Source organism: Lepidothrix coronata, unplaced genomic scaffold, assembly GCF_001604755.1.
Source record: "Lepidothrix coronata isolate B3197 unplaced genomic scaffold, Lepidothrix_coronata-1.0 Scaffold196, whole genome shotgun sequence".
Taxonomy (NCBI): Eukaryota; Metazoa; Chordata; class Aves; order Passeriformes; family Pipridae; genus Lepidothrix; species Lepidothrix coronata.
Genome location: NW_016690376.1, coordinates 1,047,984 through 1,075,950, shown reverse-complemented (window position 1 = coordinate 1,075,950; position 27,967 = coordinate 1,047,984). Strand labels below are relative to the sequence as shown.

The following is a 27,967-nucleotide window of genomic DNA, read 5'->3' as shown; positions in this document are numbered from 1 at the left end:
ACTGAAAGTATGGAATAGCACACCAGATCTCATACAACATTTCTTAGACATTCCTGGTGAAACTCTGAAACACTTTGTACTCAGCCCTTTGTAACTCCATATATATATTTCCTTGTCTTGCTTATGCTTATGTCTTTCCCATCAAAAGTCTAACTAATGTCAGAGTTCAGATGGCTTCTCCTCTGTTCCAAAACCTGCTACTCTTCTGACACAAAGAAATGAGGTTAATTTGACGTGTTTTACTTTTCACAAATCCATGCTGGCTGTCCCTAATCTCCTTGTTTTCTCTCACATGCTTACAAGTTCTCTGATTATTCATTCCAGGATTTTTCAGGAAATTGCAGGTAAGCTGATGTGTCTATAATTTCCCACCTCCTATTTTCAACCCTCTCCTTTTTTCCTAAGTTTCCGTCCTCACCTTCCACATCCTCCACAGTTTGTAAAGGTTTTTACTCCAGCAAATATTTCATAGCATAGGGAGTCTATCAGCAAAACATAGCCAGCAGAGGACCTTCTGAAAAGATTATCATGCTTTAATGACCTAACGTGCTACATGATATTTTAAAAAATTTTGGGCAGATTATTACTGGATTTTATTTTTGTTTTTCAAAATACTACAGTTTTGGTCTGTCTCTATTGTCCAGCTTTCAGCAAGCTCACTTGCAGCATCACATGATTTTTCAATGTGCTGTAACTGTGGTCTCCTTTTGCTTGACAGCTACAAACCAAAGCCAGCTGAAGTGGTCAAACTGAGCCTGAAACTGTTGATGGGTGTTATTGCAAGAAAGTAGGCCTGAATTTCTTGCCAGTGTGCTCCTTTCACACAATAAAGTGGGATGGGTCAGAGTGTGTGGGTGAGCAGTTCGTGCAAGAAGATCAACATATCGACTTGCTCAAGTGAAATCCCTCCTTGTGCAATACTGAGAGCAGGGAAAAATGATGGGACGAGCAACCAGCTGTATGAGAAAGCCAAACATCCCTAATTCTCACAGCACTGTCCCTGCTGTGCCAGGGACTGCTTCCAGTGGAGTTGGGTCTGGACACACCAGCTGAGATCTCCTCAGCTTTGCAGCCATACACTGAGCTTTCAGGGACATCACATTTGCAGCTGCCCCCTGAACTCCTCCTTCTCTGCCCCTTTTCAGTAAAGGGTTGGGAAGAGAAGAGCTGTCTCCAGCTATTCACAGTGCAGTGCATCATTTTAAATTAATCATTCCCATTAGCTTCAAAGGCCAAGTGCCAGGCACAGTGGAATCAATCCTCTCCCATGAAATCATCACTAAATAAGCATCTCTGCTCTTAAGTGCATTTTCACTGGGTTTCTAAGCACACATCAAACCTGGGTTCAACAGAAAGAGATTCCCTTTGCCCTTTCCATTGTTTCTTCCAGTACTAGTGAGGGGTACCATGTCCTCAGGAGACAGGGAGAAGTCTTGGCAGGGTAGCAAAGACGGGAGGAAGCTTTTCCTGAAAAGCTTAAGAGCACCTAATTAGAAGGGGAATTCTGGAATGGACACACCCTTTCCTCCTTCTGCTGAGTCATGATTTCTTCCCGCCATCAACAGTAGGCACGGGGAAGAGAGGTCAGCTCCCAGTTAGTGATCAAAGACTCACATCATTTCACCTATAGCAGGAAAAAAAAAAGGTAAGGCCAAGAAGTGCAATAAATATTGTCACGATTGACTCATCCTTTACAGATCCCTGTTTTGTTTTCTTTTTTTTTTTTTTTAACCTGTCAAACCTCTCCCACTGTCATTTCACACTGGGTTTCAAAGTAGCTACAAAGCTGGAGACGGCAATTCTCCTGCTGTATTGATCTTGACACGACAAGCCCTTGTCTCTTCACGGAGAGAAATGTTACTGCTGTCAGAGGAGAAGCAGGCAGTGACTTTTGTGTCTTCCTCTGGTAAAATAAACTCGGTTTATGGCACGGGGTCACTGCTGTGGGAATTGCAGAGACGCCGGAGTGCTGTACAACACTCCCCTCTTGTGATTTCTCTCGTTACAACACTTTGTAAACCGCAGCGTTCCCAGATTAACCATTTTACATGAATGATTCCCTCTCTGAGCACGAATCCTACCCTTGAACAGCCGGTTTCCTCAGCGGGAACTGAACAACACTAGTTGATACACGCACATACACTTTGGTTTTACCGAATTCCTCTTTCTCTACGCCTAAAATCTTGTATAACTTTTATATGATTCTCTATGTGGTGCTTCAGGAAGTTGGACAGACCTGGTATTCCCACCTCTGCCAGCACATGTTGCATTTCCTCTGTAAACACAGAGTCCAGTGCAGAAATTTCGGACTGGCATGTACGTCTTTGCTCTTATCTTGTACTTATTGGAGCTGCTGGCCACTATCTCAGAGCTGTCCCTGAGCTCAAATGGGCAAATCCCCAGGAAGGGGGACACCTCCAGGGCCATAACACTGGCAAGGCCCACGAAAAGCTTCGACTTGCCTACCTGAAAAAGCAGACTCCAAAATATCTCATTTCTTTTTTGACCTGAAAAAGAGACTTAATTTTATTACTCAGAGCTCAAAAAACAAGGTCGCTGTTACATGATTAGTATCTTTTTTTAAAGAATCATTTCTGACAAGTGAAGAACAGAGAACGTTTTACTTCCGTGTCAAACACTCATGTCACATTACTTCCCCTTCTTTGAGGAAAAAAAAAAGCTTCTTTGTCAAGCTTCTCTTACATTTTATTGCCCAGATTAAGTACAGCTGAATATTTTGTTCTCAACATCCATATTTCTGGTGCAGCTGGGATGTCAGTTTATTACAACAGGGAACATGGCATGTTTAATGTGTCCGTTTTCCACCATAATACCTTGAGATCAGATCTAATATAGAGCAACTGTGAAATTAAATCAATTAGCAGGCACTTGCCTTAAACCCTGAAGAGAAGAAGAGGAAGGCCATGAGCAGCTCCCTTTCTTTTCACAAGTAACAGAACTAAGTTTCCAAAGTTGCTGTTTCCTTTACAAATAAATTAGCCATAGAAACCTCCAAAGTCACAGAGTTACTGAACAAAGAGTGACAAGCAACAAGGCCTGTGTTTGAACCCCATCCCTACTTCAGAAGGTGTGGTTTGCTATGGCATGAGGGTGCTCAGGGCTGCTGGATGTTCAAAGAGCAGGAAAACTAAGGAATAAAATGCCTAAAGTTATTAAAAAGAATCATAATAATAAAAAGTGTGACTTCTGGTTGACAGCATGCATTTTAAAAGCACCTGTTGTCATAATAAAGGCAAGAAATAAGACAGCCTTAGGCACAGTAGGCACTCAGACTGAGAACATCGCAGCAGTGGCCACAGAATCATAGAATCATGGAATGGTTTGGGTTGGAAGGGACCTTAAATATCAACTTGTTCCAACCCCCTGCCATGGGCAGGGACACCTTCCACTAGACCAGGTTGCCCCACCTCTCTTCGGAGCGTGACAGTGGGGATATCGGTCTGGGTTGAACTAATTATGTCAAAATCCCTTTATATAATGGGCTGATGCCACCTCCAAAGCACAATTCCCCTGACCTGTTTTAGAAGTCTACCTCAGGATGAGCTGAATCCCACCATAGGAATGCCTTTTCCTCTCCACGGATGTGAAGGGGAATCAAAGGCACCACTCAGAAGTGCCTGTCCTACCCACATCTGCCTTTGGTCAAGCAGATCCCAGCTGTGGACATGAACTGTTAAGATCGACATCACAACCAGGACTTCTGAGTTTGGAGGTGGTTTAACAGGTGTTGGAAGTGGGACAAAGAATGTTACCAGTGTGCTACAGAGTGCACAAGAGGGGCTTTTTCCCATGGGACCTGTAACCTCATTGTAGGAAATACAGTGCTTTCATGATAATTTAGATCATCTTCACCCTCTCTAACAATGCTTCGTGGCCTGGATCATCTTCTTCACACAGACATCACTCTCACATGTGGCTCTGACACTCTCAATCTCACTGGCAAAGGAGAACAGAATTTGGGCCAGCCCTGCACTGACAACACATTTGTTTGCTCTTTCTGTTTAAACTACTCGAGGACAGTGAACTTGTGCCAGAGCAATTCTGTCGGGCCCACAAGTGTCCTTTAGCGTTTGAAAACACACACCAAAGAAACATTAAACCCTTGAACACAATTGTGTATGGGAACACCTCTGTGGAGCAGATACAAGCATCTAAAAACAGATCTGCAGAGCAATTGCAGGACACAAAGCCAACAGGGATAGAGACAATGTGCAATAATCTTTCTGAATCATAGGATAATCTTAGGATGGTTTGGCCTGGAAGGGATCTTAAAGATCATCCAGTTCCAAACCCCCTGCCATGGGCAGGAACACCTTCCACTAGACCACTTCCACCTGCTCCAAGCCTTGAACTTGAACACTTCCAGGGATGGGGAATTAGAGCCTTGGAAAAGGATAAATAAATCTTAAAGGATAGAGAGACCCATTTCTTTCTCAAAATTCATGTATTTCCATCATTAATTAATTTGAAAAAAAAAGCCTTATAATTCCCTTACTTTCCGATAGGTCTTTTAATCTTTTCCCATTTTCCTTCAGCCTACATCCTGGGGACCTCACTGCCACTGTCCGAGTTTCACTCGGCCCCGGCAGATGAACCTCAGGATTAAAGGGTGGGCTCAGTTCAGCGCACGCTGGGTCTCACCTAAAAAATCCACTGCGCAGGCTCGAAGGGTCAATGACCTTTCCCAAATCTTCGCTCGCGAAGACTGGCCATTATTATATACATTATTTTCCTTCAGCCCTCAGCAGTTCATAAACAGGAGCCTGTAACTCCACACTATTTATTCTTCCTAATTAAAGAATCCTGTTAGGACACGTAGAGCAGTTGCTGGATTTTCCTTTTAAGCCCAGACCTGTCACTTCCATGAAAAATAACTGTAGCAAATGAAAGCAAGTCTTAAAAGGGCACCGCAAATCTTCATGTGAGAAAAGGAAAAAAAAGGAAAAAAACTCTGCATTTTGAGGATCCTTGTGTGCACATTAATAGAATCTTCACATCTAAAGGACTTGTTTGTTGCTGTGATATCTAGTAACATTCTTAAAAGAGATTATTCAAGGCAGAGATGGTTTGAGATCTCCTTCAGCCTTGTTGAATTTCCACTGTTATCAGTCACACAAGTGCAGCCCAAGGCCTGCCTTGGCCTATCCAGACAGGAATGATGTCCCTCACGCTGCTTTTGGAAGGAAAAGCAAGAACTCCTGCAGTCTGATCTGCAACAGAGTGTCACCAAAACACCTCTGGCACCTGTCCCCAGACTAAACAACGCTGGCAGCGTCCTTGTGGGCAGCGCCCATGCCCGGTCAGGCTCTGGGTGATCAAACAAAACAGCACAGATGGTAACACGTAGTGCCCCTGTGCACCAGTGAGGTGGCATCTCGAATCCTGGGGTCAGTTCTGGGCCCCTCAATGCAGGAAAGACATTGTGGGACTGGAGTGAGTGCAGAGAAGGGGAAGAGTCTGGAGCACAAGTCCCATGAGGAGCAGCTGAGGGAGCCGGGCGGGGGGGGCTCAGCCTGGAGAAAAGGAGGCTCAGGGGGGACCTTCTGGCTCTGCAACTCCCTGGCAGGAGGGTGGAGCCAGGCAGGGGTTGGGCTCTGCTCCCAGGGAACAAGGGACAGGATGAGAGGACATAGTCTTAAGGTGTGCCACAGGAGGTTTAGGTTGGACTTTAGGAAGAATTTCTCCACGGAAAGGGTGATTAGACATTGGAATGGGCTGCCCAGGGAGGTGGTGGAGTCACCATCCCTGGAGGTGTTTGAGAAAAAAGACATTAAGCTATTAGAGAGTGTCCAAAGGAGGGCCACAAGGATGGTGAAGGGGAGATCTCATCCCAATCTGCACCTTCCTCATGAGGGGAAGAGGAGAGGCAGGCACTGATCTCTTCTCTGTGGGGACTAGGGACAGGACCCAAGGGAAGGGCTGCAGCTCTGTCAGGGGAGGTTTAGGTTGGATCTCAGGAAAAGGTTCTTCCCCCAGAGGGTGGTTGGGCACTGAACAGGCGCCTCAGGGCAGTGGGCACAGCACCAAGGCTGCCAGAGCTCAAGGACCATTTGGATGATACTCTCAGGGACAGGGTGGGATTGTTGGGGTGTCCTGTGCAGGGCCAGGAGTTGGACTGGATGATCCTTGTGGGTCCCTTCCAGCTCAGGATATTCTGTGATTCTGCGAAAGACTGGACGTGGCACTGAGTGCTGTGGTCTGGTTGACATGGTGGCGTTTGGTCATAGGTTGGACTCGGTGACCTCAGAGGTCTTTTCCAACTCAATTGATTGCGATTTTGTGACTCTGTGTCTCTGAATCTCTGTGATTCAGTGATTGGCTCTGTTTGTCTCTGTGAGCCTGTGTTCCTATAACCCCATGTCCCTCTGTCCCTGTATCCCTGTGTCCTTGCTCCCCTGTATCCCTCTGTCCCTGTTTCGCTGTGTCCCTCCACCCTTGTGTCCCTCTGTCCCTGTTTCGCTGTGTCCCTCCACCCTTGTGTCCCTCTGTCCCTGTATCCCTGTACCCGTGTCCCTATATTCCTGTATCCCTGTGTCCCTATATCCCTGTACCCGTGTCCCTATATCCCTATAACCCTGTATCTCTGTGTCAGTGTATACTCGTGTCCCTGTATCCCCGTGTCCCTGTATGCCTGTGTCCCTCCGTGACTGTCCCTCTATCCCTGTATCCCTCTAACCCTATATGCCTGTGTTCCTGTATCCCCGTGTTCCTCTATCCCTGTATCCCTCTATCGCTGTGTCTCCGCATACCTGTATCCCCGTGTCCCTGCCTCCCTCTGTCCCTGTATCCCTGCCTCCCTCTGTCCCTGCACCCCTGTATCCCCTATCCCGGATCCCTGTATCCCCCTCTCCCCTCCCCGCGCCCTCTGAGGGCTCTCTGCACACGGCCCCGCCCGACCGCGGCGGCTCCGCCCCTCCCCTCCCCTCCCCGCCCCGCCCCTCCGTCACCAGGCGCCGCCGCCAAGCGCGGAAGCGTCGCGCGCGCGGGGCCGGCCGGCGCTGTCGGCGGGTGTTTTACGGCCGCGCTTGGCGGCGGCGGAGCGGGAGCGGCCCGGGCGGGCGGTGAGTGGGGCGGCGGGGGGACCCCGGCCCGGAGCCGGGACGGGCCCCGCCCGAGCCCCTGGGGGCACCGGGGCGGCCCGCACAGGCGCTGGCGGGGCGGCGAGGCGCGGCCCGGGCACCGCGCGTGCCTTTGTTCGCGCCCCCCCACCCCGCTCCGCGCTCCCCGCCGAGCGCGGCCCGTGAGGCCGCCGCGCCCCCCCTTTCCCCCATTCCCCGTCTCCCCTGCTCGGCCTGGCGCCCGCCGCCGCCGCCCCCTCCTCCTCCCCGGTGAGTTTGTGTCGGTCTCTCCCGTAGGACATGGCCGAGGTTCCGCCGGGGCCTAGCAGCGTCCTGTCCCCGCAGGGGGACACGCTCTCCCCCTTCCCCGCGGGAGGAGGAGGAGGGGGGGCCGCTTCCTCCTCCTCCTCCGCTGCCGCCGCCGCCTCCTATGCCGCCGCCGCCGCCGCCTGCACCGGCGCCCAGGACGAGGAGGCCGAAGAGGAGGAGGAGGAGGAGGAGGAAGAGGAGGGACCCGCGGGCGGCCGGGAGCGGGAGCAGCAGCGAGGAGGAGGAGGAGGAGGAGGAGGAAGCGGCGACAAGGGGGCCCCGCAGCACCGGCACCACCACCGCCACCACCACCCCCCGCACCACAACCACCAGCTCAACGGCCTCATCAGCCCCGAGCTGCGGCACCTGCGGGACTCCCTCAAGGGCAAGATCCTGGGCGCGGAGGCCGCGGCGGCCCCCGAGGGGCTGGAGAACAAGCGAGCCAGCAAAACAATGGGCTCGGGACAGCAGCAGCAGCCGCCCCCCGCCGCCGCCCCCGCCGCGGCGCCCTGCTCGGCCCCCCACGCCAACCACCTCCCTCCCCAGGGAAGGACTGCACCCTCTCCTCCTCCTGCTGCTTCCCCCCCTGGAAAAGGGGACAGGAGCCAGCCTGCTGCCACCACCGCGACTGCTGCTGCTGCTGCTAAGACTGCAGCCCGCAATGGGCTGGCGGGAGAGACTGGCTTGGAGGAGGAAGAGCAGGAGGAGGGGGATGAAGGAGGGGAGGAGGAGGAGGAGGAGGAGGAGTCCCTGCAGCTTCTCTCCGGGTCCTTAGCGGCTGCCTGCAGTTTGAAGGGCTCGGGAACGGACTGTCAGCCCGAGGAGGACCTAACGATACGATACGTCCAGTACGAGTCAGAGCTGCAGATGCCCGATATCATGAGACTGATCACCAAAGATCTGTCTGAACCCTACTCCATTTACACTTATAGGTATTTTATCCACAACTGGCCACAACTTTGCTTTTTGGTAAGTGCCCGAGGGGAGGCGGGGGGTGGCAGGGAGGGCAGGAGTTGGGAGTGGTTTGGGGCTGGGGAGGAGAGGATGGAAGGGTTTGTGGAAATACTTAAAATAATCTCTTTGTGGATAAAACCAAGCTGTTGTGGAAGTACCTGTCCCCCGGTGACCTGTGCATGTGTAAGTAAAGCAATGCCCCAAGTTCCTGCATTTGTTAACACGTGTTTTAAGTGGTGGGGAAAGGGTTTGAGCACAGGGCTGGGATCCAGAAATCCAAGGCTTCTAATCGGGCTTTTGACATTGACTTTTGTGACCTTTGGTAGCTCATTTTATTATTCTCTCTCAGTTCCTGGGTTTGGATTTGAAAAAGAAAGTACTTAGTCCACTAATGCCTTACAACAACTGCTTAGTGATTCTTGCACAATGGCTTTAAAACTGACTAAAGCAGGGCTGGCACATAAATGGTAAGTGGTAGGTGGAGAGGAACTGTGAAAGGCTTAGCAGACTTTTTGATCTGTGAGCTTACTTTGACAAAGACAAGTCCAGCTGTGTTGCTTTTACAGGTGTGATAGTGCTCACAGAAATCCTCGTGTTGCTCAGATTGTCTCCCTGTACTAACAATCTATTTAGTTTTTCATTCTTCCTGCTGCACTACTGAAAGATTGGTTTGGCTGCCCCTCCCTCTGCCTTCCTAAATGTTTAGCACTTCTTGTGTCTCAGCTGCTTTTAGGATGATAATTCATCCACAAGGGTAAGAAAGTGAGTATAAGTTGGCCTGAGGGGTGTCTGGGCATAGCAAGAGCTTAGCTGTGTTTGATTTACTCATAGGAACACTTACATCTGCACAACAGAACGTTTTGGGGAGTGTGTGGCACTTCCTTGCTAAGGTAAATGATGAATTCTTAGCCCTTGATGTTTTAATCAAGGCTGGACACCTCTCTGAAAGGTCTGGTTTACCCAGAGCCAGGACAGCTTCCAGTTCAGGGGTATCTCTGTGAAATTTTGATAGAGCGAGTAGAGGAGGTGAGGTTAATGGAGCCCATCTGGCCCTAAACTTCCTGAATGTTCTTGGTTTAGGATCTGGTATAATTTATAGGAGGATTTGTATGATTTATAGGAGGATTTTCAGAGTTGTGCTTCTTAAAACCCTGCAGAGGGAACACAGCAGGCTTATAGGAAGTTGAGCAAAGCATTACCTTCTGGAACACAACAGAATATGAAAATATTGGAGAGCATTGTTGGATGCAAAGTCATGTTTGCCATTACAAGGATGCTGAGCAGAGCACAGTGGTGCTTTTCAAGCACTGAGCTCTGTGTGTGACTGATTTACCTCATACTGAGAGAAAAATGCTCCTGAGCTGCAAAAGTCCACACTTCGAGCATCAAGTGTGTCACTGGCAATGTTGGATACTCTGAGATCACAGTGCACTTGTTTAGATTTTAAATCATTATGGGGTTTTTTTAAATCATTATGGGGTTTTTTTGTCAGGGAGTAACTGAAGAATTTTGTTATGAAAAGAGCAATGACAAGTTGTTTGACAGAGCACTAAAACAGATGATTTCTAATAAGTGCATTCAAAGAATGAGATATCACTCAAGGAAGAGAAAGTGTCTTCAACTTGTTTTGTAGTGACAGTTTCATCTTTTTGACAGCCTCGAAGAGTCAACAAAACTTGTCCTGAACTCAGTGTATTTGCCATTCTTTTTAGAAAGATGGGCATGATGTAAAGTACATAAAACTGTAGAGAAGAATGTATGGCTGTGAGTGTCTAAAGCTTGCAAATTGTCATCTGCTTAATAATTGGAAAGTCTTGCAGTTTGCTGAGTCAAGTTTCACGGAGGTTTTTTGTGACTGGTTTTAAGGTTTGTTTTTTAGAGGTTTTCTTGAAGACTTTATCTTCTATAATATTTAACTTGTCCCTGCAGTTAATGGATTCCTGAACTACTGCTAAGTCCCTTTAAAATATTTATCTTCAGTCAGGGACTGCATATTCCAATTACCAGGAGGAGTGTCAGGATGGTGAAGGAGAAGCTTAGTGCCTGATCTCACAGAATCATTTGTCTTTAATGCCTTGTGGCCTCACTCTCTTCTGGCTTCAGGTTTTGGTTGGGTTTTGATTGTCTTGGGAAAAGGGCTTGGCCTGTGATTTGATTGTATTTGAAGAAAGATCTGTAAGGGTTCAGTCAATTCCTTCGCTGAATTTCAACCATCACCATTTTTAAAATCTTCCAGTACATCCTCACATGTCTTCATTGTGTTCCATGGGCACCTTTCCTTTTCCCTCCCTGTGAGGGGAAAGTACAAATCCACTGAGATTGAAGATGGGATGTGTGTTTTCCAGAAATAATCAGCGTTTGGCCCTTGCTGATGTTTTATGCAGTGGACCATCATTTTCCTATCGTGACAATGCAAACCTATTTTCTGGGGGCATTATTAACTTTATTCCTGGTGATTTTTATCTCCTGGGTTGGAAACTTCTAAAGGCCAAGCCAAAACTTAGCAAGTTGCAATATTGTTTTAGTGGCTGGTGCAACCCAAAGTGCCACATTTTCCTTTCTGTTCAACTCCCTCTTCCTGGCTTGTGCTAGCCCTTGTGTTTCTCTGATTTGGGAAGCCAAGATAGCCCTCCCACCACAATATTTTTATAAGTGTGTATGTTTATATATGTTTTAGGGTCATGTTCTCTGGGTTTAGAGCTCCAAATATATTCACGTAGGATGTCCCAGGCCCTGGTGCAAGAGGAGGTGAGGATGCACAGCTGGGGGGGGAAGGCACAGGACCAATGTTAATTGGTCACCAGTGTGCTGGATCAAACCACTTCCTAACGGTACACTCAAAGAAGTTCATATTCCACTTTAAAAGGACATGGAGATACTGGGAATCTTAAACCCCTGTTAATTTTAATGTCAGATTTGCCTGTGTAACTTTTCTTGACTTCAGGGCTAGCACTGCAGCAGCTGAGCTGTTGCAAGTTAATAACTTCCTCTTCTATAAATTTCTAGTGGAAGGTGTCCCTGTCCATGGCAGGGGTTTGGAACTAGATGGTCTTTAAGGCCTCTCCCATCCCAAACCATTCTGTGATTCCGAGAACCTCCAACCGTCTGTTTAAACTCAGGTTCCACCTGTCTTTGGGAGAGCAGGTTTGCACTGTGTGTTAGGTGTGGATGCTCTGTAAATACTTGGTTTTTACTTATTCCCAGGAGCTCTGTCAGCCCAGTTTATTTTCAAATTACCCATGATAACCAAAAACTGTCAGGGGAAAGGGGGGTCTTGTCTTTCACTTGGAGTATTTTTAAGCGTCACCACATCTTTGTCCCCACGATGATTGTAAACGCACTTTCAAAGTTGTAGCTTCCTTTTAAAGTAGGTTTATTTTGCAGCTTCTAGTCTTAGCAGTGTGAAGGTTCTCAAACCTGTATTTAAAACTGGTATATTAAATATTTCAGAAAATTGTTCTCCAAATCCTTCAGCGTGGGAGAGGTGAGCTTAGGAAACCTTGCTCTGTGCCAGAGTTTGGATAAGGCAGGATGTAATAAAAGCTGAGCTCTGGCTGAGTGCTGTAACCTCTCCTGTAATTCACTGCACCATTCAGCTGCCTTTTAAGAAAAATCTGGAAAATCTGTGCTTTTATTGGATTCTTAGCTTTACCACCAGCTATAGCAGCATTTATAATTTAAACTTTCACAAGTTTAAAAATAACCTATTAATTCCATGTAAGTGGTTTTAGATGTGTTGCAAATCCTAAATGGCTGCAGTTAAGGTCTTGTTTTATGTTAATGCTTTGCATTTTTTTTTTTTTTCCTTAAATTGGATTTCATTTGAGAGTCCCAGTGTACTTAGTGTTGAAATTAAGACTGGTGAGACGCCATCCCTGTTTTTTTCCGTCGTGGAAAACCTGGGGCATGAAAGGAAAACCGGAAAAGTTGGGAGGACATCTGAGAAGTCAGATGTGGCAGATGTAGGAAGAAGTTTTATAGGACTCATTCCCACTTTGCAAACTCTGTATTCCAGTTTGTTTTTAGGAGTGATCATGGTTTAAGATACAGGCTGTTGGTGGCTTTGTGAAATCTCCAGTCACTGCAGCACCTGAGCAGGGAACAGGAGCCAGTGTGGTTATTCCAGCAGTGGGAGAAGGAGTCCCTTGTGTGGGAGGAGGGAATTACTGGTGTCCAGTTTGGTAGAGTGGGAGCAGAGGGATGGAGTGATTTGCCCAGTTTCGGGAAGAGCTCTGCCTGAAGTGCCAGACATGAGGTTAAATCCATTAGCCTGAATGTATCCTCTAATGGCATTCAGTAACATGATCCCTAAATGTAAGCCAGTCCTTACAGAGCTATGGCTGGGATACTTTGGGATGGATTTTGGTGCAGGTGTGAAAGGAAAATGTGGTGCAGTAGTGCAGGTTCTACTGTGTTTGAGTTGTAAAGTATTTAAAATACTTCCCATTTGGGGCCTGTTGCTTGTTTTTTAATCTTTAAATAGGAACAGAAGTCCCAGGATCTGGGTATTAAATGCATACTCTGAGTTTGAAAGACTTAATGCCATCTTTGCTAATGAAATTAGTACAAATTGATTGATTTTGTGACAAGTTATGTTCTTGCTGATTTACAGACGTTTCTGTACTAACTCTTCCAGTATATTAAAATCTAGTTTGTTTTAAACATTTAAACTTATTCAAGGGCATAAAGTTGATGCAAATACTGGATTTGGATTCATGTATGTTAATCCTGCTACTAAAAATTTAGGATTGAAGTAGATCTTATAGTACTCTGTGGGTTTTATGATATATAATAGTGACTTGGGCTCGATGCTGTTTGTAGGAACTTTTACATTTAGAACTCCTCTCATACATGAAAAGAAAATTTGGCCCATGGTTATCTCTTCATAAATGGTGTTGTGTGGGAGCTACTTTTTTTCTCTCCTTCTCACTCTCCCTATTTCAGTCTGGTTTTTTTTTTTATTTACACAGTTTAACTTTCCTCAGGAAATTAATTATGAAGCTTCACATCACAGTTGAGGTTCATTTCCAGCTCTGCAGAAGGTTGGAGAGAAGGAGAAAGGAGAGAGAAGGCAGCAAAAAAACCCCCTCAAATTGAGGTGGAAATGCAGCACTCCCTCTGTGGGTGGAAAAGCCATAGATTTACTGCCAGATTTACCTGCCTGAAGACAGAGAAATAGATTGAAGTGTTTGGGGAACTGGTAACAAAGTCATTCTTTATTCAGCTCTCTGGCAGCAGTGGTAAAACCAGTGGGTATTTGCTTCTTTGATTACTAAACCAAAGTTCTTTGCTGTTCATTTAGCATTTTAAATATATGATTCATGAACAGAACGTTCCTGAAAAGTGCCCTAAACAAGCAAGAACACAGACATGCAGAGTGTCCAGATTGTCACTACTCTTGAATTGTGTAAAAAGAAAAAAATCGTAAAAATTCTCCACGTTAAACTGTCAGGATCAACAGTTTGCACGTGTTCACTTGAGGGCAAAGCATAACTATAACATGCTGGTTTGTGGTGTGCCTTTTTTTTTTTTTTTGGTGAGGTATAAGATTACATCTAGGTAGTCTGCATAATTATAGCAATGTTCTGAGCAGTCTGGCTGAAGATACTGTTTATTTAACTCCCTGGTTTTCTCAGGTCTGAGCCGAGATACAGAACTTGCCTTGAGCTGAAACTTTGCATACACAGGTCTAGTATAAGTACAGCTTCTCTTTTCTGTGGAATAAACTGTGTTTTGGAACAAATGAAGGGCTGCTTAGGGTATTTCAGTCCAGTTAGATCATGCTACAGCTTTTGTTTGTTGTTTTAAAAAATCGCTTGTTAGATTGCTCAGGGTTGTTCTTGGATACTGCTAAAAACGTGTTTTCCTGCCAAATAAAAACTTAGCAATAATTATATTTGCTTCAACTCTATTAGAAAGGGAGTTAAGATCATGCTGTATCATAGGGCTTTGGAACTGCAGCTTGTACATTTTGGGCTGCTTCATTTCACCTTTGATACAGTTCCTAGTTGATAACTTGGTTAATAACCCACCATCCAGGTGGAGATGCTCCAAGACATTATTCTTTTTGGGGTGAAGAACCTGTGTGTGTGAGCCTGCAGGACAACCTGCATGAAGGAACCTTCTCTTTGTGGGAGTTTCAGCCCACAAAGCTGTGTACAAAAAAAGGTTCAGGTGTTTGGAGACTATACAGTTTATACTCAGACTTAGGAGCTCTGGGTTCACAGGTGGGCTGCTCTGAGCACTGGCAACACTGGCTCTAGCAAGTGTTTTTTATTTGGCATGTGTTACACTTGTAAACTTGGATTATCCAGACTCTGTGCCAGCACATGCTTGTGCCAATCATGTGCTGTAGTCCCGGTTTAGCTGCTGCACTTGAGCCCAAGGCTGGTTCCCCCTGCAGACACAGGTCTGTCTGTGCATCCCTTTAGACACCCCTGTGTACAGTTAGGAGTTTCTTTTTATGTCTGCCCATCTTTCCTGAGTGCCCAGGAATTCCTCCTCCCCTTGGATACTGTCCTGCTCTGAGCATTGCTTGGTGTTACTGCTGCAGGTTATAATGTCATTAATCCCTCATGCTCATGACTCAGTTTTTCTTTTTCTCTTTCATGGTAAAATTCTGCTGAACACAGGGCAAGTGCTTGGATAAGTGTTTGGGTTCTTTTCTTTTGGGGGTTTTTCTTGATATTTCAGAGTGACTACATCTCCTTGACCACAGATCCTGTGACAATGCCATTGGGATTAACTGCCAGTGCACAGCTCTTAACAAATGAAACCTCTGAATAGTTAAAAGTGTGTGAAATTAACTGTGCTTTTCTGTTTGTTCTCTGGTGTCAGAGGACTGAAAACTACCCTTTCCAAAGATTAAATGCAGCAACACTTTTCCCCGATCCTTTGTGGCCTTGACATTAAAACCAGACAAAAATTAAGCATGTTATCTACCACAGCCCTCATACAGGAAAATTCAGATCAGTATAAAATAGGAATGGACTTTTTTTCCCCTCTGCAGAAGCCCATATGAAAGGGTGATTTATGCCTTAAACTGGTATTTTATTTTATTTATTTTCCCTTTCAATCATACATGTTCTTGCCTGTAGACTTTGTGAAATGTGGTTCTCTCCAGGACAGTTCACTGTTTGTTAATTTTAAGTTTACTGGAATGTAATAAAGAAATAAGAGTCTTTTACTGATATTAATATTTTTTGAGATATTTCCAAAATTTATTTCGCTATCTTTTTGTAGCCTTTTTATAGAAATGAGGTTTTTTGTGGCTGTTTCACTTAAAAAAAATGAACTTGGTTTACTGCTTTTGGTGGCACTGGAGATCCCAAACTGAGAATGTATGTTTGTCTTTAAGGCCATGGTAGGGGAGGAGTGTGTAGGTGCCATCGTCTGCAAGCTGGATATGCACAAAAAGATGTTCCGCAGAGGTTATATAGCCATGTTAGCAGTGGATTCCAAATACAGAAGAAAAGGAATTGGTAAGAAAAGCCTTTTTTTGTTCTTATTCAAATCCTGTCTTTGGGATAACTGTAGCTGTCACGAAGATTTGAGCTGAGCTGAACTGGTGGTTTGTCTGTCTGTCATCCCCGACTTACTCAACCGCACGAGCTCCCCCGTGGCCTCTCTGATTTTGTTAAAATAACCTGAGATGCCCTTTGAGGTTCACACCTGGGATATGATAAAGCTAAAGAGAAAGGCAGGCAGCAGCCCCTGACCTCTGCCTATTACCCCTGTCAAGTAACACCAGTGGGAATTGCTTTGTGTTTTTATATGTGCCCTCATCACTGTATTTCCATGTTGTGTTCAGGCTCTTCTTTTCAGTGAACTTATTCCCTGGCTTCTCCCTATAAATTATGCATATATTGCCCGTTGGGGAGAATTGTATGGAGCTCATTATTGTATTAATAAGTGAAGAAAAATAGCTGTGTATTGTTACTTGCATGATTGAAATGGAGATCTGTTCTGTTGGGAAGTTCCATGGTAAAGAAATCACTCTTGGCAGGGAGTTTGCCCTCCCTCATTAGACAGTTTTGCCCCGATGAAGGGATTTTCATTCTGACACCAGTTATCCAGGTTGGCTTAATTAAAGATTTGTTCTTATGGAGCTTAATTTTTTTGTGCTGGTTATTGTGAAATTACATTTTGGAACATGTTTTTAACTTAAAACATGGACGTCAGCTTTAAAGCTTAAAAATGTGCTTCACCACTCATGTACACTGAACAGCTCATACTTCTGTGATTAAGGACAGAAAATTACTTCCAATTGAAAAATACAGTGATACATTGCAGAATGTACCACTGTGTTTGCTCTCTTCAAAAAATAACCTTCAAGAAACTTGCAGTATATGTATTATCATGACTGTTCAAGCGTGTACAGGTTTTTTTTTCTCTCCAGTGCAAATTCAAAAGCCATTGTTGGTTTCTGTAGTGGAGCAGAGGGAGAAGGATACTGAGGAATCACTGTCTCTCCTTTGCTTTTAGCTGAGTCATGAAGGAGTCTGCCATAATTTAATTGCAGGTGCTTGGATTCATAAGTAAATAAGAGCTAATGCTGTTATTATGAAGATCTCTGCAAGATTTTTCCCTCCCTTTAGTCAGTTGGTTATGTTAGAATTGTATAAATAGAATTTATCTTTAAAGCCTTGCTTACTTTAGCATTATATATGTTGACTTTTTCCTACATTTGCCACCTTGCTGTTTCTCAAAGTGTGCTGCTAATCTGAAGATCTGCTTTAAATGTAGTACAGCTTTATCATATGTTCAATGAAAACTCTTAATTGATTAAAGTTTTGAGAATACTTTCCAACATTCCCTAGATTCCTTGGGGTTTTTTTTTCCTTTTCCTTAGCCTTCTTATGGAAGTGAGATTTATGCAATTTCATTGAACAGCAGTTTTTTCCACTAATAACTTTGAAATCAACTTTCAATTTCACCCCAATTCTACAGACAGGTAGGGATGTTACATCTGTAGAACTGTTGTGAAATAGATGAAAAATAATGATAAAAAAAATTAAATTAATGCTTGACTGAGGGGAAGGGATGGGCTTCAACAGTATTATTAGATCCTAGCAAATCCAGAGGGGAGTGAGCCACAAGAAAAGTGGTTTCATAAGTTCTGTTACTAATAGAAGTATTTGTTTTAGTAAGAGGAAATTCCCTTGGAAGATGAATGTCCTTCAACTACACGCCAGCAGATTTTGCCTTTAAATGCAACAAAAAGGAATGAATCACATCTTGGAAGGCTATATATAACACTGTGTTAAGCATAGCAGCCTGTTTCTAATATCCTCGTGTTAGAAGAATCTTGCACTTAAGCTGAGTCTCTGGATAACTTCAAGGATTATTTTATTGTTCAGACTCGAGGCTGCAGCTTGACTGCAACTTCTTGTGTTCTTTTTTTCCTCCCTGCCTTCCCCAGGTGTCATGTCATGTAGGTAGCACACATTAGTCATGTATAAACCAGCATTTTTTTTTTGCACTGCAACTCTGACACTTACTGAAATCTGTGTTTCAGGTACAAACTTGGTTAAGAAAGCTATTTATGCTATGGTTGAAGGAGATTGTGACGAGGTAAGATTTTCTAAATCAAAAACTTTCATAATGTAAATGGTTTGCATTCTCCTATGCGTGGATTGGTTTCACAGGTTTTTCTTCCACAGGACTTTTTTTAGGTGAGAAATGGTAAGAAGTTCTTTATAATAAAAGGTGGCAAACTTGGTAAGAACTTCCTCAGAATAAAAGAAAAAAGAAATGGCACAAATAGGAGATGGATTTTCTAAATTTATTATAAGTGCTGGAATTCAGCGTTTCAGGTTTTGTTTTACTTTGTGAAGCTGCCTCAGCCTTCCCTCCCAGGCACGTTTTCCTCCACGGGCTCCAGTTTAAGGAGCTGCTGAGCAGTGTAAGGTGGTGCTGTGTGTAGTCCTGCCCCTGGAACAGTGTGTGCTGTGGTGCTGCGGTGTGGTTTGATCCCAGTCATCAGCCTGTTCTGACACTGCACAGCTTATTAGGTAGCACAAACAGAGCTGGAGTGATTTAGCATGTCAACAAAAACTTGGAAGGAAAGCGACTGTCAAACTTTCCCTGGCCTAAATGTTGTTAGTCTTTTACCACAATACAGTCCCTACTCTTTTTCTCTCTCTCTCTCTATATATATATAAAGAAACTGTCTCTATGTACCATGTTTAACTCGTGAGGAGCTCTCCCTACATCCATCCTCCTTAATCAGGTTATCTGTCCCTTTGACTCCCATCTCCTCGGCACAATGCAATTGTTGCCTTGTTCCTGAGCACTGGGTCGTTTCAGTGTGTCACAGTTAAGGAGCCTTTGATCTCTCTGTTATCTCCTTTCAACTGCTCCCTCAATTGTCCCCCTGCCCTGTGGTGAAGTTTCTTATGCAAAGCTACAATTTGTGTCACAGGACTTCTGGGCACATACTCCTGTTTGTTTTTCCACTTGTTGCCTCTTGTAGCATCCCTGGATATGTTCTGACTTCATTCATCGTGGTTATTTTTCTTCCCCTCAGATTCCTTCATGACTCTACTTACTGGTGTCTTTTTTTCCCCCCCTGTCTAATTGATGTCGTGCTGGGGCAATACAGTTCAGCCTGTAATTCTTTAAAGTTCTTTGTTTTGGCTTGTTGCTTCTCTCATGCTATGTAACACTTGCTCTAACCTCTTTTACTACTTACTACAGAGAACTAATCAAAAAAAAGGTTGGTTTGCTTGTTTTCCCCGTTGCTTTCCACTGTGGTTTTGAGTTGATTTGCTGCTGCTAGAGCATTCAAGACTTAAAAAAATTGCTAAATAACTGAGGACTAGTGTCCACATCACAGCTGGAATATTGAGATGCAGAGAAGTGAATTGCCCACTGTTGTTAGAGAGTCAGGAGTAGAACTGACTGTTTCTGCTCAAGCTCTGAGTTGCAGTAATTACTGTCTGATTTCTGAATTTGTGTGCGCTACTTCTCATGTACCTTCATTTCTAAGCTGCTTTTATCTTCATAAAAATACAGTAAATGTGCTAAGGGTTGCAGGCTGGTCTGCAGTGAGGCCTCATTAAGTCTTAGTCACAGATTTTCATCTCTGGTGCTGTATAAATGCTCTGGATTAGGGGCAGAGGGCATTTCTCAGATACTGTTCACGTTCCCTTTAATTGAAGGCCCTACAATTCAAACTCCTTGAAGTGTGTGCTGTGGGTGCAGTCATGGTTCACTTCCAGTTTGGAATCTGTAACCCTGTTTGTGGGAAGACGATTCCAAACTCGTGTCCTGCTTTCTGGGGGCTTCTGCATCAGCTGAGTCTTGTGCTGGTGCAGAATTTGGAACTCAATTTTGGAGCATGGAGTGCAGGCAGAGGATTTTATTTGATGTTCTACAGCACCAACAGAGGCACATCCACACTGATTTATTATATCTGAGTTGTTCTTTTCCACATACAGGTTATCCACAGCCAAACAGCCAATGTTTTCATGGTTTTTTTTTTAAATTTGCCACCAAGTATGGGCCTCCTCCAGGTACACATAGTGCAAAATAATGATGGTGGTTGCTTGTACCACTTGAGTTTTCAGTCATGACCACAATCTGAAAAATCCAACAAGCCACCCATTAAAAATCTCTGTCCAACTCTTGCCCTCACCATTTTTTACAACAGTTTTCAGGAGTTCAGTTTTTAGCTAATTGATGCTTAAAGCTGATCAAACATGAAGTTGTGCATCACAGTAATTTGTTTCTGTGAGGTGTGTAAATAGTTTAATCATCCCTGCTGCTCTTAAGGTATTTTCTTACATCTTTTAATGAAATCAGAAGCATGGTGAAAATAAAAAGATGCTGCTACTTGAGATAAGATGAACTGGAGTTCAAAATAAAAAAGCTATTTTCTAAAACCTGCTTGGAATAGGATTAAAAACATAAATATGCAGCTGTGGGTGTCATGAAAGATTTCCAAAGGCTGCTTGGAAACTCTTCCCTTCAATCTAATTATGGAATAGATGCAGTAAATAGACTTAATTTTAATAACTTATGGTGTAGAATCTGATAAATGTTCAGTGTGTTACTCTTCAGAGTATCATAAATTGGACTTTTGAGGTATCAACATTAAGTCCTGAAAAAGTAAAGGATTTATTCAACACTATGGATGAAAATCTTGCCACACATCAGTAGTGATTTGTCATTTCAAATATTTTAGTGATATTCCAATATTTTAGCAATTAAGGACATTTGTTTTGTTTTGTTTTGTTTTGTTTTTCCTGTAAGCAATTTTACTGGGAATAAACTAAGCCAGGCCTGTGGAACAAGTGATTTACAGTGTGAGCTGCTGTGGTCAGGCAGTGCCTGAGAGGCAGTTTGTGCTGGGCTCCATCCCTCCAAGCTGAGGCAATATCCTTCCTTCCACAGGGGTGGTTTCTCTGAGTGGGGTGAGTAAGTGAGGAGGTGAATTGGCTGGAATGGAATCCGTGTGGAGGGGAGGAGCTGCCCATGGAGCTGCCCCTGGCCTACATTAGAATAGAAACCAGGGAAGTGATCTGAGGTTGGGGGTGGGTGGGTGAACTAGAAATAACCTTCAAGCCTGAAGAAAGTGCAGCCTGCTTTGAGCTGGAGTGTCTGGATATAACATTACAAACAAAACTTAGGGATCTTTGGGGTTTATGTATTTTTTTTTTTTTTTACCTTTGTGATTTTTCTTGGGCATTTGATGTTAATGATTTCTAATATTTGGGGTAGTGAACTCTCAACACCCTGAGTTTCCAACAGGCCACAGTGATTTAGGATAACCACAGGCTGGTTGCATAGGAAAGGTGAACTATGGAAGTCAGTCAGGTGAAGGGGAATGGTTTTGCCCCCAGCCCCAAAGCTGTGAAAAGATTTTTCTCCCAGTTTAAAAAAGGGAAAGCGTGTGTTGACTGCAGCAAGGTGCTATCTGCCTGCTTTTTGAACATTTGCTTAGTTTTTTACTGACAGGCAATTTTCCAAAATTGTGCTGCTGAAGACCTTCCTGTGGAATTGTTACATCCCTTAATTACAATTAGAAAGGAGGAGTTGTTCATTCATATGTAGGTTTTCCATCTGTAACAAATGACAGACTAATCTGCATACAATTCACTCACCTCATATTACTGAAATAATGTACCATGCAACTGCTAACTAATAAAATGTAAGACCCTTGTAAGTGGGACTCCCAAAAGCTTTTTTTTTTTTTTTTTTAGCAAAATGTAGAGCATGAAGATGAATTCTGAATTCCTGTGGAAACTTTAGGTTGATTTGAAGTGACTTTTTTTGACCACACCAGTGATATGTTGACACTGGTGTCTTTCTAATTCAGTACCACACTAGTAAAAATTAAATGTGTATTTTTATAGAATCCTATTTGAAATCATTACATTATTAATATTTTAGTTTTTCCTTAATCTATAAATTGTCCAAAGCATGAAGTGTTATATTTTGGGTACTGCCTTTCTTTAAAAGTTAAGGCAGTTTTAAATTGATTAAGGACACTGGACAAGCCCCCATAACTTGAGTCTGATCATATGTCAGACTTGAAAGTAAGAATAGGGAGTGCTGGGAGCACTTTCTTCATTTGCTTATTTGGTTTGGCTGTGTCCTTTCCATGCCTTGGTTTTTAAACTTGAATTCATTCAGAGTTTGAACTGAAGAAGCAAGAAGGCTTCACCACTCCACTTATCTTCAGCTTAGGAATAAATTCAAGCTATGAAAGTGTAGTAGCAAGAAACGTTGCACTCCACTCTCGGTATAGAACATTTCTTGCTTCTAAACCCAGTTAAAATTAGACAGTTGAGCTAAAAGGTTTATGAAATTTAAGATAAAAGAGAAAGTAACAACCTTCAGAAAGTTGCAGCTTGAGCAGAAAATGCTGTTAAATGCAATCCTTTGCTGCTCTCCAGGGGGGGATGTGATTGTGCTATCAGAGATTTAACAGGCATATGAGTACAACAGAATCGACCCCAGAAGAGCAGAAATAAATGTAGTGATTGAGGGTTTGGAGCTTGATTGAAAATCTCACACAGGAAGAGGTGCATTCTTCACCAAACAAAGCTAATGAAATTTGAATAAAATATGCCTGTGTTTCCCATTTAGGTAATAGAAACCTGTCTTTAGCTGCAGCATGTTGAGATCAGGGAATTGCTTTTCATTGTGCTGAGATTTCCTTGGAAATAGCAGAGCAAATCTCCTGCATTTGCTTTCAAGATGAGCATTCACTCAGGTAGTGGGATTCCAACAAACCTGTATTTCAACATTTAACCACTCCCTTCAGTTCAATCACCTGCAGTGTTGGAAGGGTTTTAGCATTGCAAGGTGTTGGAGCTTGCACTTGAATAGAGATTTGTTATATCACTGTGCCAGGTTACTAAACTTTGGAGAGTGAATGCCATTTGTAGCTAAGAATTCCAATAGTCCTCTGCATGGTGGATTTACATGGGTCAGATTTCCTCTCTGGCATTAATATTCTGTTTTTAATTTGAATTAAGGAGCTGTACAATGTGTAGAAAATAGCACTCTCCAGGAAAATTATTGTGCTTCCGTTATTAGTTATAAATGAATAGTTATTATCCACTGTAATGGATAAGGATGTTGAGTACTCCATCAAGTCACAAGACTTGATAGTAGTGCTCTGTGAAGTGCCAACTAGAGAAATTCAATCTCTAATTCTTGCCACAAGACTAAGAATTGAATTAGGTTGTCTTAAGTGTACAACTCTGCCCTGCTGTAATTTAAGAACTCTGATGATTAATATTTTAATGTGTGACCCTTTAGTTCCTTTTTGTAAAACGAGCTACTGCCAAGTCTTACATTGTTCAGGGGGTTGTTTATTGTTCTTTCAACATCTCACACTGAGCAGCACAGGTGGAATAATCCATTGGAATGTGGTTAGAGCGGCTTGAAACCCGAGTCAAATATATCCATCAAATGGATTTTCAAATCTCAGTGGAGGTGACCAGTGCAGGCACTGCCTGCCTCCCTCTTTCACACCGGTGTAGCCACTCCTCAGGCTGAAGGAAACCAACCCCATGGAGAGAAAAAGGAAAGGTTTTGTGCCAGGTGGCTTTGGAAGGAGCTCAGCAACCAGCCTGGAGAGCTGGCAGGAGACGTGAGGGGGAATGGGAGTGTGTGCCTGGGGGCAGTGGGGGACACAGAGGCCAGAAAGTAGATTGACTTAACCCAGGCTGAAATTGTGGTCCTGTATTTCCATTCTGTGCTCCTTCCACAGTGACCATCAGCTCCTGTTTAATGTGTGGATGTTCACTGCCACGGGGATGTATGGAATTGAGTCACATTATTAGTTCAGCCTGTGTTCTTGTGCAACCAGGACCTGTCCTTAGGAGCAGAATCCTTAAAGAGATGAGCGGGACAGCAGTAAAGAGGCAGAGCAAGTTTTTATTATGTGGAGTGGGTTTGGGATCACCAGTTGTGGCAGAGCTCTGTCCAGTGCACGTGGAGGAAAGAGGGAGAAAATTCGGAGGGAGATACTTGAGTTTATTAAATAACTTCTTGTTAATGCCAGTGTAGTTTTTACCTGCATTTGAGACTTCTGGGGCAATTTCAGGTCTTTGCTTAATTTGGGCTACACTTCTACTTGGTTTTGGTCTGAGTTATTACTGACAGGTGTTCTTGCAACTGGGATCTCACAACACAGGGTGGAAAAAGATGGGAAAAGATGCTCTTTCTTCCTGGTGTGCACTCTGATTTGTTTGGGGTATTTGTTGGTACCCAGGTTGGATGGGACCCTGAGCAACCTGGTCTAGTGAAGGTGTCCCTGCCCATGGAAGGGGGTTGGAATGGGATGATCTTTAAGGTCCCTTCCAACACAGACCATTCTGAGATACTTGTATTCAGAGCAAGTACTCCTTGCAAACATTGGATCTGACAGCTGGTATCAATCTGAAGCTTTTATCTAAATCTAACGATTTAGAGGTCAAAGATGTTAAATAAATAAACAAATCCTCCTATGCCAAGCTTTTGTAACATGCAGAGGTTCGGTTGCTCATTCAGAGTATGTTTTGGACCTTCACCTGTGTTTGCTTGGATTTTGGGTGGGGTTTTTTTGAGAGGGGGAATGTTGGGAGATGGAGGTTGTTTGGGATTTATTTGTTGATGTGTTCTTTACCCCAGTTATTAGGTGGTGAGCTGAAACTCTGTTTGCAGCCAAGAACTAAAATCTCGACATGTTGTTTACAATTACAGTTGTTTAACTGCTGGTTTTTTAAAATGTGGGAAGCTCCAGTGTGAGGATGGGAAGCTTAATGTGGAAATATTGCTTCATTAAGTTAGAGTATAAGAAGGAATTAATTCCACTCATTGCTCATAAAGGTACCTTTAAATAAAACCTTTGAAATGGGTTCAGTAGTCATGTATTTGCATTTGCTTACTGAACTAGCACGACCTACTCAGCTAACGCTGCTTCTTTTCTTCCTTTGTTTTTCTTTCTTTCCCCTTCAAGGTCGTATTGGAAACAGAAATCACAAATAAGTCCGCTTTGAAACTTTATGAAAACCTTGGTTTTGTGCGAGACAAGAGGCTGTTCAGATACTATTTAAACGGAGTTGATGCACTGCGTCTGAAACTATGGCTGCGTTAGGAGAGCCCATCCCACGGGAGCGACCGCCGGCCCCGGCAGCGCAGAGTCGGCCTTTGCATGCCAAGCAATTTGTTCCCAGAATTGCTTTGCAGGTGGACTTAGTGATTCCCATGCAGCTCTTAAAAAAAAAAAACAAAACCTGTCAGTGTCCCATTGAGTGTCGCACATTTTCGTTGCACTTTGGCATGGCGCGTTTGTTCCGAATTAAAGCCGGTTCTTTCCGACTCCCGAGTCCTTTTGGTACCAGCCAGAGATGTGCCAGCTGATAGCCAAGATAACGTTCATTCATTTGCAATTACTGACTGTCTTGACGTACACAGAACCTGTATGGGAAAGCCACTTTTGGTTCCAGAAAATTCAGAAAAAAAAAAAAAAAAAAACAAAAAAACCACAAACCACCCCCCCCGAAAAAAAAAAAGCCAACGTAGATTGTAAAATTCTATAAGTATACTAACATTTCATACTGAAATTGCCATAGTTTTCTGGGGAAGAAGAAGAAGAAGAAAAAAAATAAAAGAAAGGCTTCGATTTTAGGTTTTATTTTTCAATATTGAATTTTTTCCATTCTTAAATATTGGTACCTCAGTGATTAGTGAATGAAAAAATGTATTGTAGGGTGGGGTGTGTGTTACAACGAGTAACAGTAACCATTAAATTGCGTCTGCCAGTGCCTGTATAGATAAGTATATTTGTCTTCACCTCTAAGTTTGGAGTGCATGCTTTTATTCTTTTGCTTTCTTCAATTGTCTTTGCAAGGAAAAAAAAAAAAACAAAAACAAATTCTGCTTTTATTTAAATTCTGGATTTGATAATAAATTATTTCAGATTTTTATAATTTGGATACTTCTCCCAAACGAGGGTTTGGAAGGCCCTTCTTCTAGCAGGAAGTGTGAGCTATTTTGAAAACCTTGGGTAGCTGCTAAAAGAGAACCTGGTGGCACCAGTGAGTCTCTGCTGGGTTTGGATGCACTTTTTTCATTAAAAGAGTGAGGGACTTTTAAAAGAAGATATAGAAAATTAATGTAAATTGGTATGATTTTTATTTAATCGAAATTATTGCTAGAAGCTCTGAAAAACAGCTGTTTTAAGATAGTCAGAACAAATTTTTTTTTCTTTTCAGATTGCTTTGCTTCAGTGTTCTAAAATGCTTCAATCTTTGGTTCTTGGTCTTGGAAATAAATTTCAAGGTGTATCGTATGCATTTTTAGCTGCTCTCATTTTCTCTAAACTTACATGAGCTAAATTATTGGGGGATTTTTTTTCCCCTCCAAAATCAAAGCAGCGGGGAAGGAATTCTGTCTCCCTTTCTCTCTTTCTCCCATTTGCTCTTGCTCTGTTTTTTCTCTATATTTTTTTCCCCCCCTCTCTTTAATTGGGCTCACAGAAGTTTTATAACACCCATCAGTTTTTTTTCAGTAATTAGGTGTCGAGGCTTTCTTGTTCCATGTGATTCCACAGCCCAGCTCTATGGTTTTTTTTTTTTTCCAAGGTGTTAGTTGACTTACAGAAACACCTCTGTAATCCCAGATATCACAGGATATTCTGAGTTGGAAAGGATGAACTCTCAGTGAATCCTCTGGAGTCAAGTGAACTCTTCAGCTTTGCCTTACTACACTTTTTTGTTTTTACCTCTAGGGTTTGGTTTGAGTCACGGGGGTTGTTTTCTTTTTTTCTTTTTTTTTTTTTTCCTTTTTGCTAATTGCTGTATGCTTAAAAAAACAAAACCAACGAAACCCCTACCTCCAGTAACATTTGGAAAAAGAGCCCTGTGCAGGAAAAACTGGATTTAAAGCAAAGCCGCCTTTTGCACAGACCAATCGCACATGGTGACGGACGTTTCTTACCATGTACAAATCATGAGTTGTATTTGAAAATAAAGATTTTTAATGGAAATTGGCCCTTCTGAGTTTTCTGCTTGTAGACACCATCTGTGCTTTCGAGGAGGCTTGTTCCCCTCAGTAAAGAAAACTCATATTTGAAAGGGTGCCCAGAACCAAGAGTTGTAGAGTGGAGTCTGTCACTCCCAGGACATGTCAGCATAAAGCCTGTGTGTTGCCACTGCTGCCTTGTGACATGATAAAAACCTTTTGTTACCCCCATCCCTCAGGTTTGCCAGTTTTTCTGGATGGCTTTTCAGGAGTTTTCATCATTGTTAAGACTTAAATGTTGGTAAGGAATCAGTTGAGTCAGGTTCCTCTCAGCCGTGGTCCAGGATGTAGCGACAGCTCTGGGTGGCTTGAGCTGAGGAGACAGATGAGGGAGGTTTCATCCTTTGCAAGAATCTGTTGGACTTGTATCACAAATTCCAAACTGGGCTGTCTTGTGCATCTGCTGATGCTTAAATCTGAAAAGCCAGACAGGCAAGTTTTTCTATTGGTTAATATTTAAGCCGTGGGTGTCTTCACATTCAAAAGCCGGCTTAGAAGTGAACTGAAATCGCTTCTCGCTGCCAAAACCATCCTCCCTGAGCAAACTTCAAATACAATTCTGGTTGCTTATTGTAAGAAGTAGCTGTTGCCATGCATGTTTTGAAAATACTGCACAAAATAGGTGCAGGTCTCCCCTTCTTTTTCCAAAGGGCACATGGCCTGAAAGGTTCTGCCATCGCTGCTGTGTCACACACAGTTCACCGCCGAAGACACTGGAGCTGCATGTGTTGGGTCGTACTGAACAGATCTGTTCTCTGTGTTGCTTGGGATTGGGATATCAGGTGGGAAGTCCTGAATTTGCAAACAGCTTTTCAAAAGGAATCTAGCAAGGAAAAGTTGGTTATTTCTCCTGTCTGTTGCTAAAACACGGTCCTCTCCCCCCTCGCCTTTTGCATTGACAAATCTTAACGAAGGAGTTGATTGCTTTTATATTTAAATTTGCCCAAATGTTGCTACTGGCTGACATGTCAGTCTGGATGTTTGCATTATGTTGTTTTTCTTTAAGAAATCAGGTTCATCACCTTCAAGGCATCACGGAATTGGCGTCACATCGTACGTCACAAACTATTTTTCAGGGCACTGCAAGACGTTGCTGCAACTCA

At 43.4% G+C, this 27,967-nt stretch overlaps 1 protein-coding gene across 2 annotated transcripts in view; it reads left to right on the top strand.

Moving 5' to 3' along the window:
- The window catches only part of NAA30 (N(alpha)-acetyltransferase 30, NatC catalytic subunit), a 33,013-nt gene extending 6,184 nt beyond the window's left edge, over positions 1 to 26,829 (top strand). The window contains exons 1-5 of one of the 2 annotated variants that reach the window (XM_017831757.1): positions 7,033 to 7,082; positions 7,377 to 8,357; positions 15,700 to 15,823; positions 17,860 to 17,915; positions 24,799 to 26,829. In XM_017831757.1, coding sequence (XP_017687246.1) covers positions 7,380 to 8,357; positions 15,700 to 15,823; positions 17,860 to 17,915; positions 24,799 to 24,936 — 1,296 coding nt within the window. In that variant the 5' untranslated portion in view covers positions 7,033 to 7,082; positions 7,377 to 7,379 and the 3' untranslated portion in view covers positions 24,937 to 26,829. Of the gene's footprint in view, positions 1 to 7,032; positions 7,083 to 7,354; positions 8,358 to 15,699; positions 15,824 to 17,859; positions 17,916 to 24,798 lie in introns of those variants that run through there. The other variant, XM_017831758.1, reaches the window with a different exon arrangement.
- Positions 26,830 to 27,967: the final 1,138 nt, after the last annotated feature.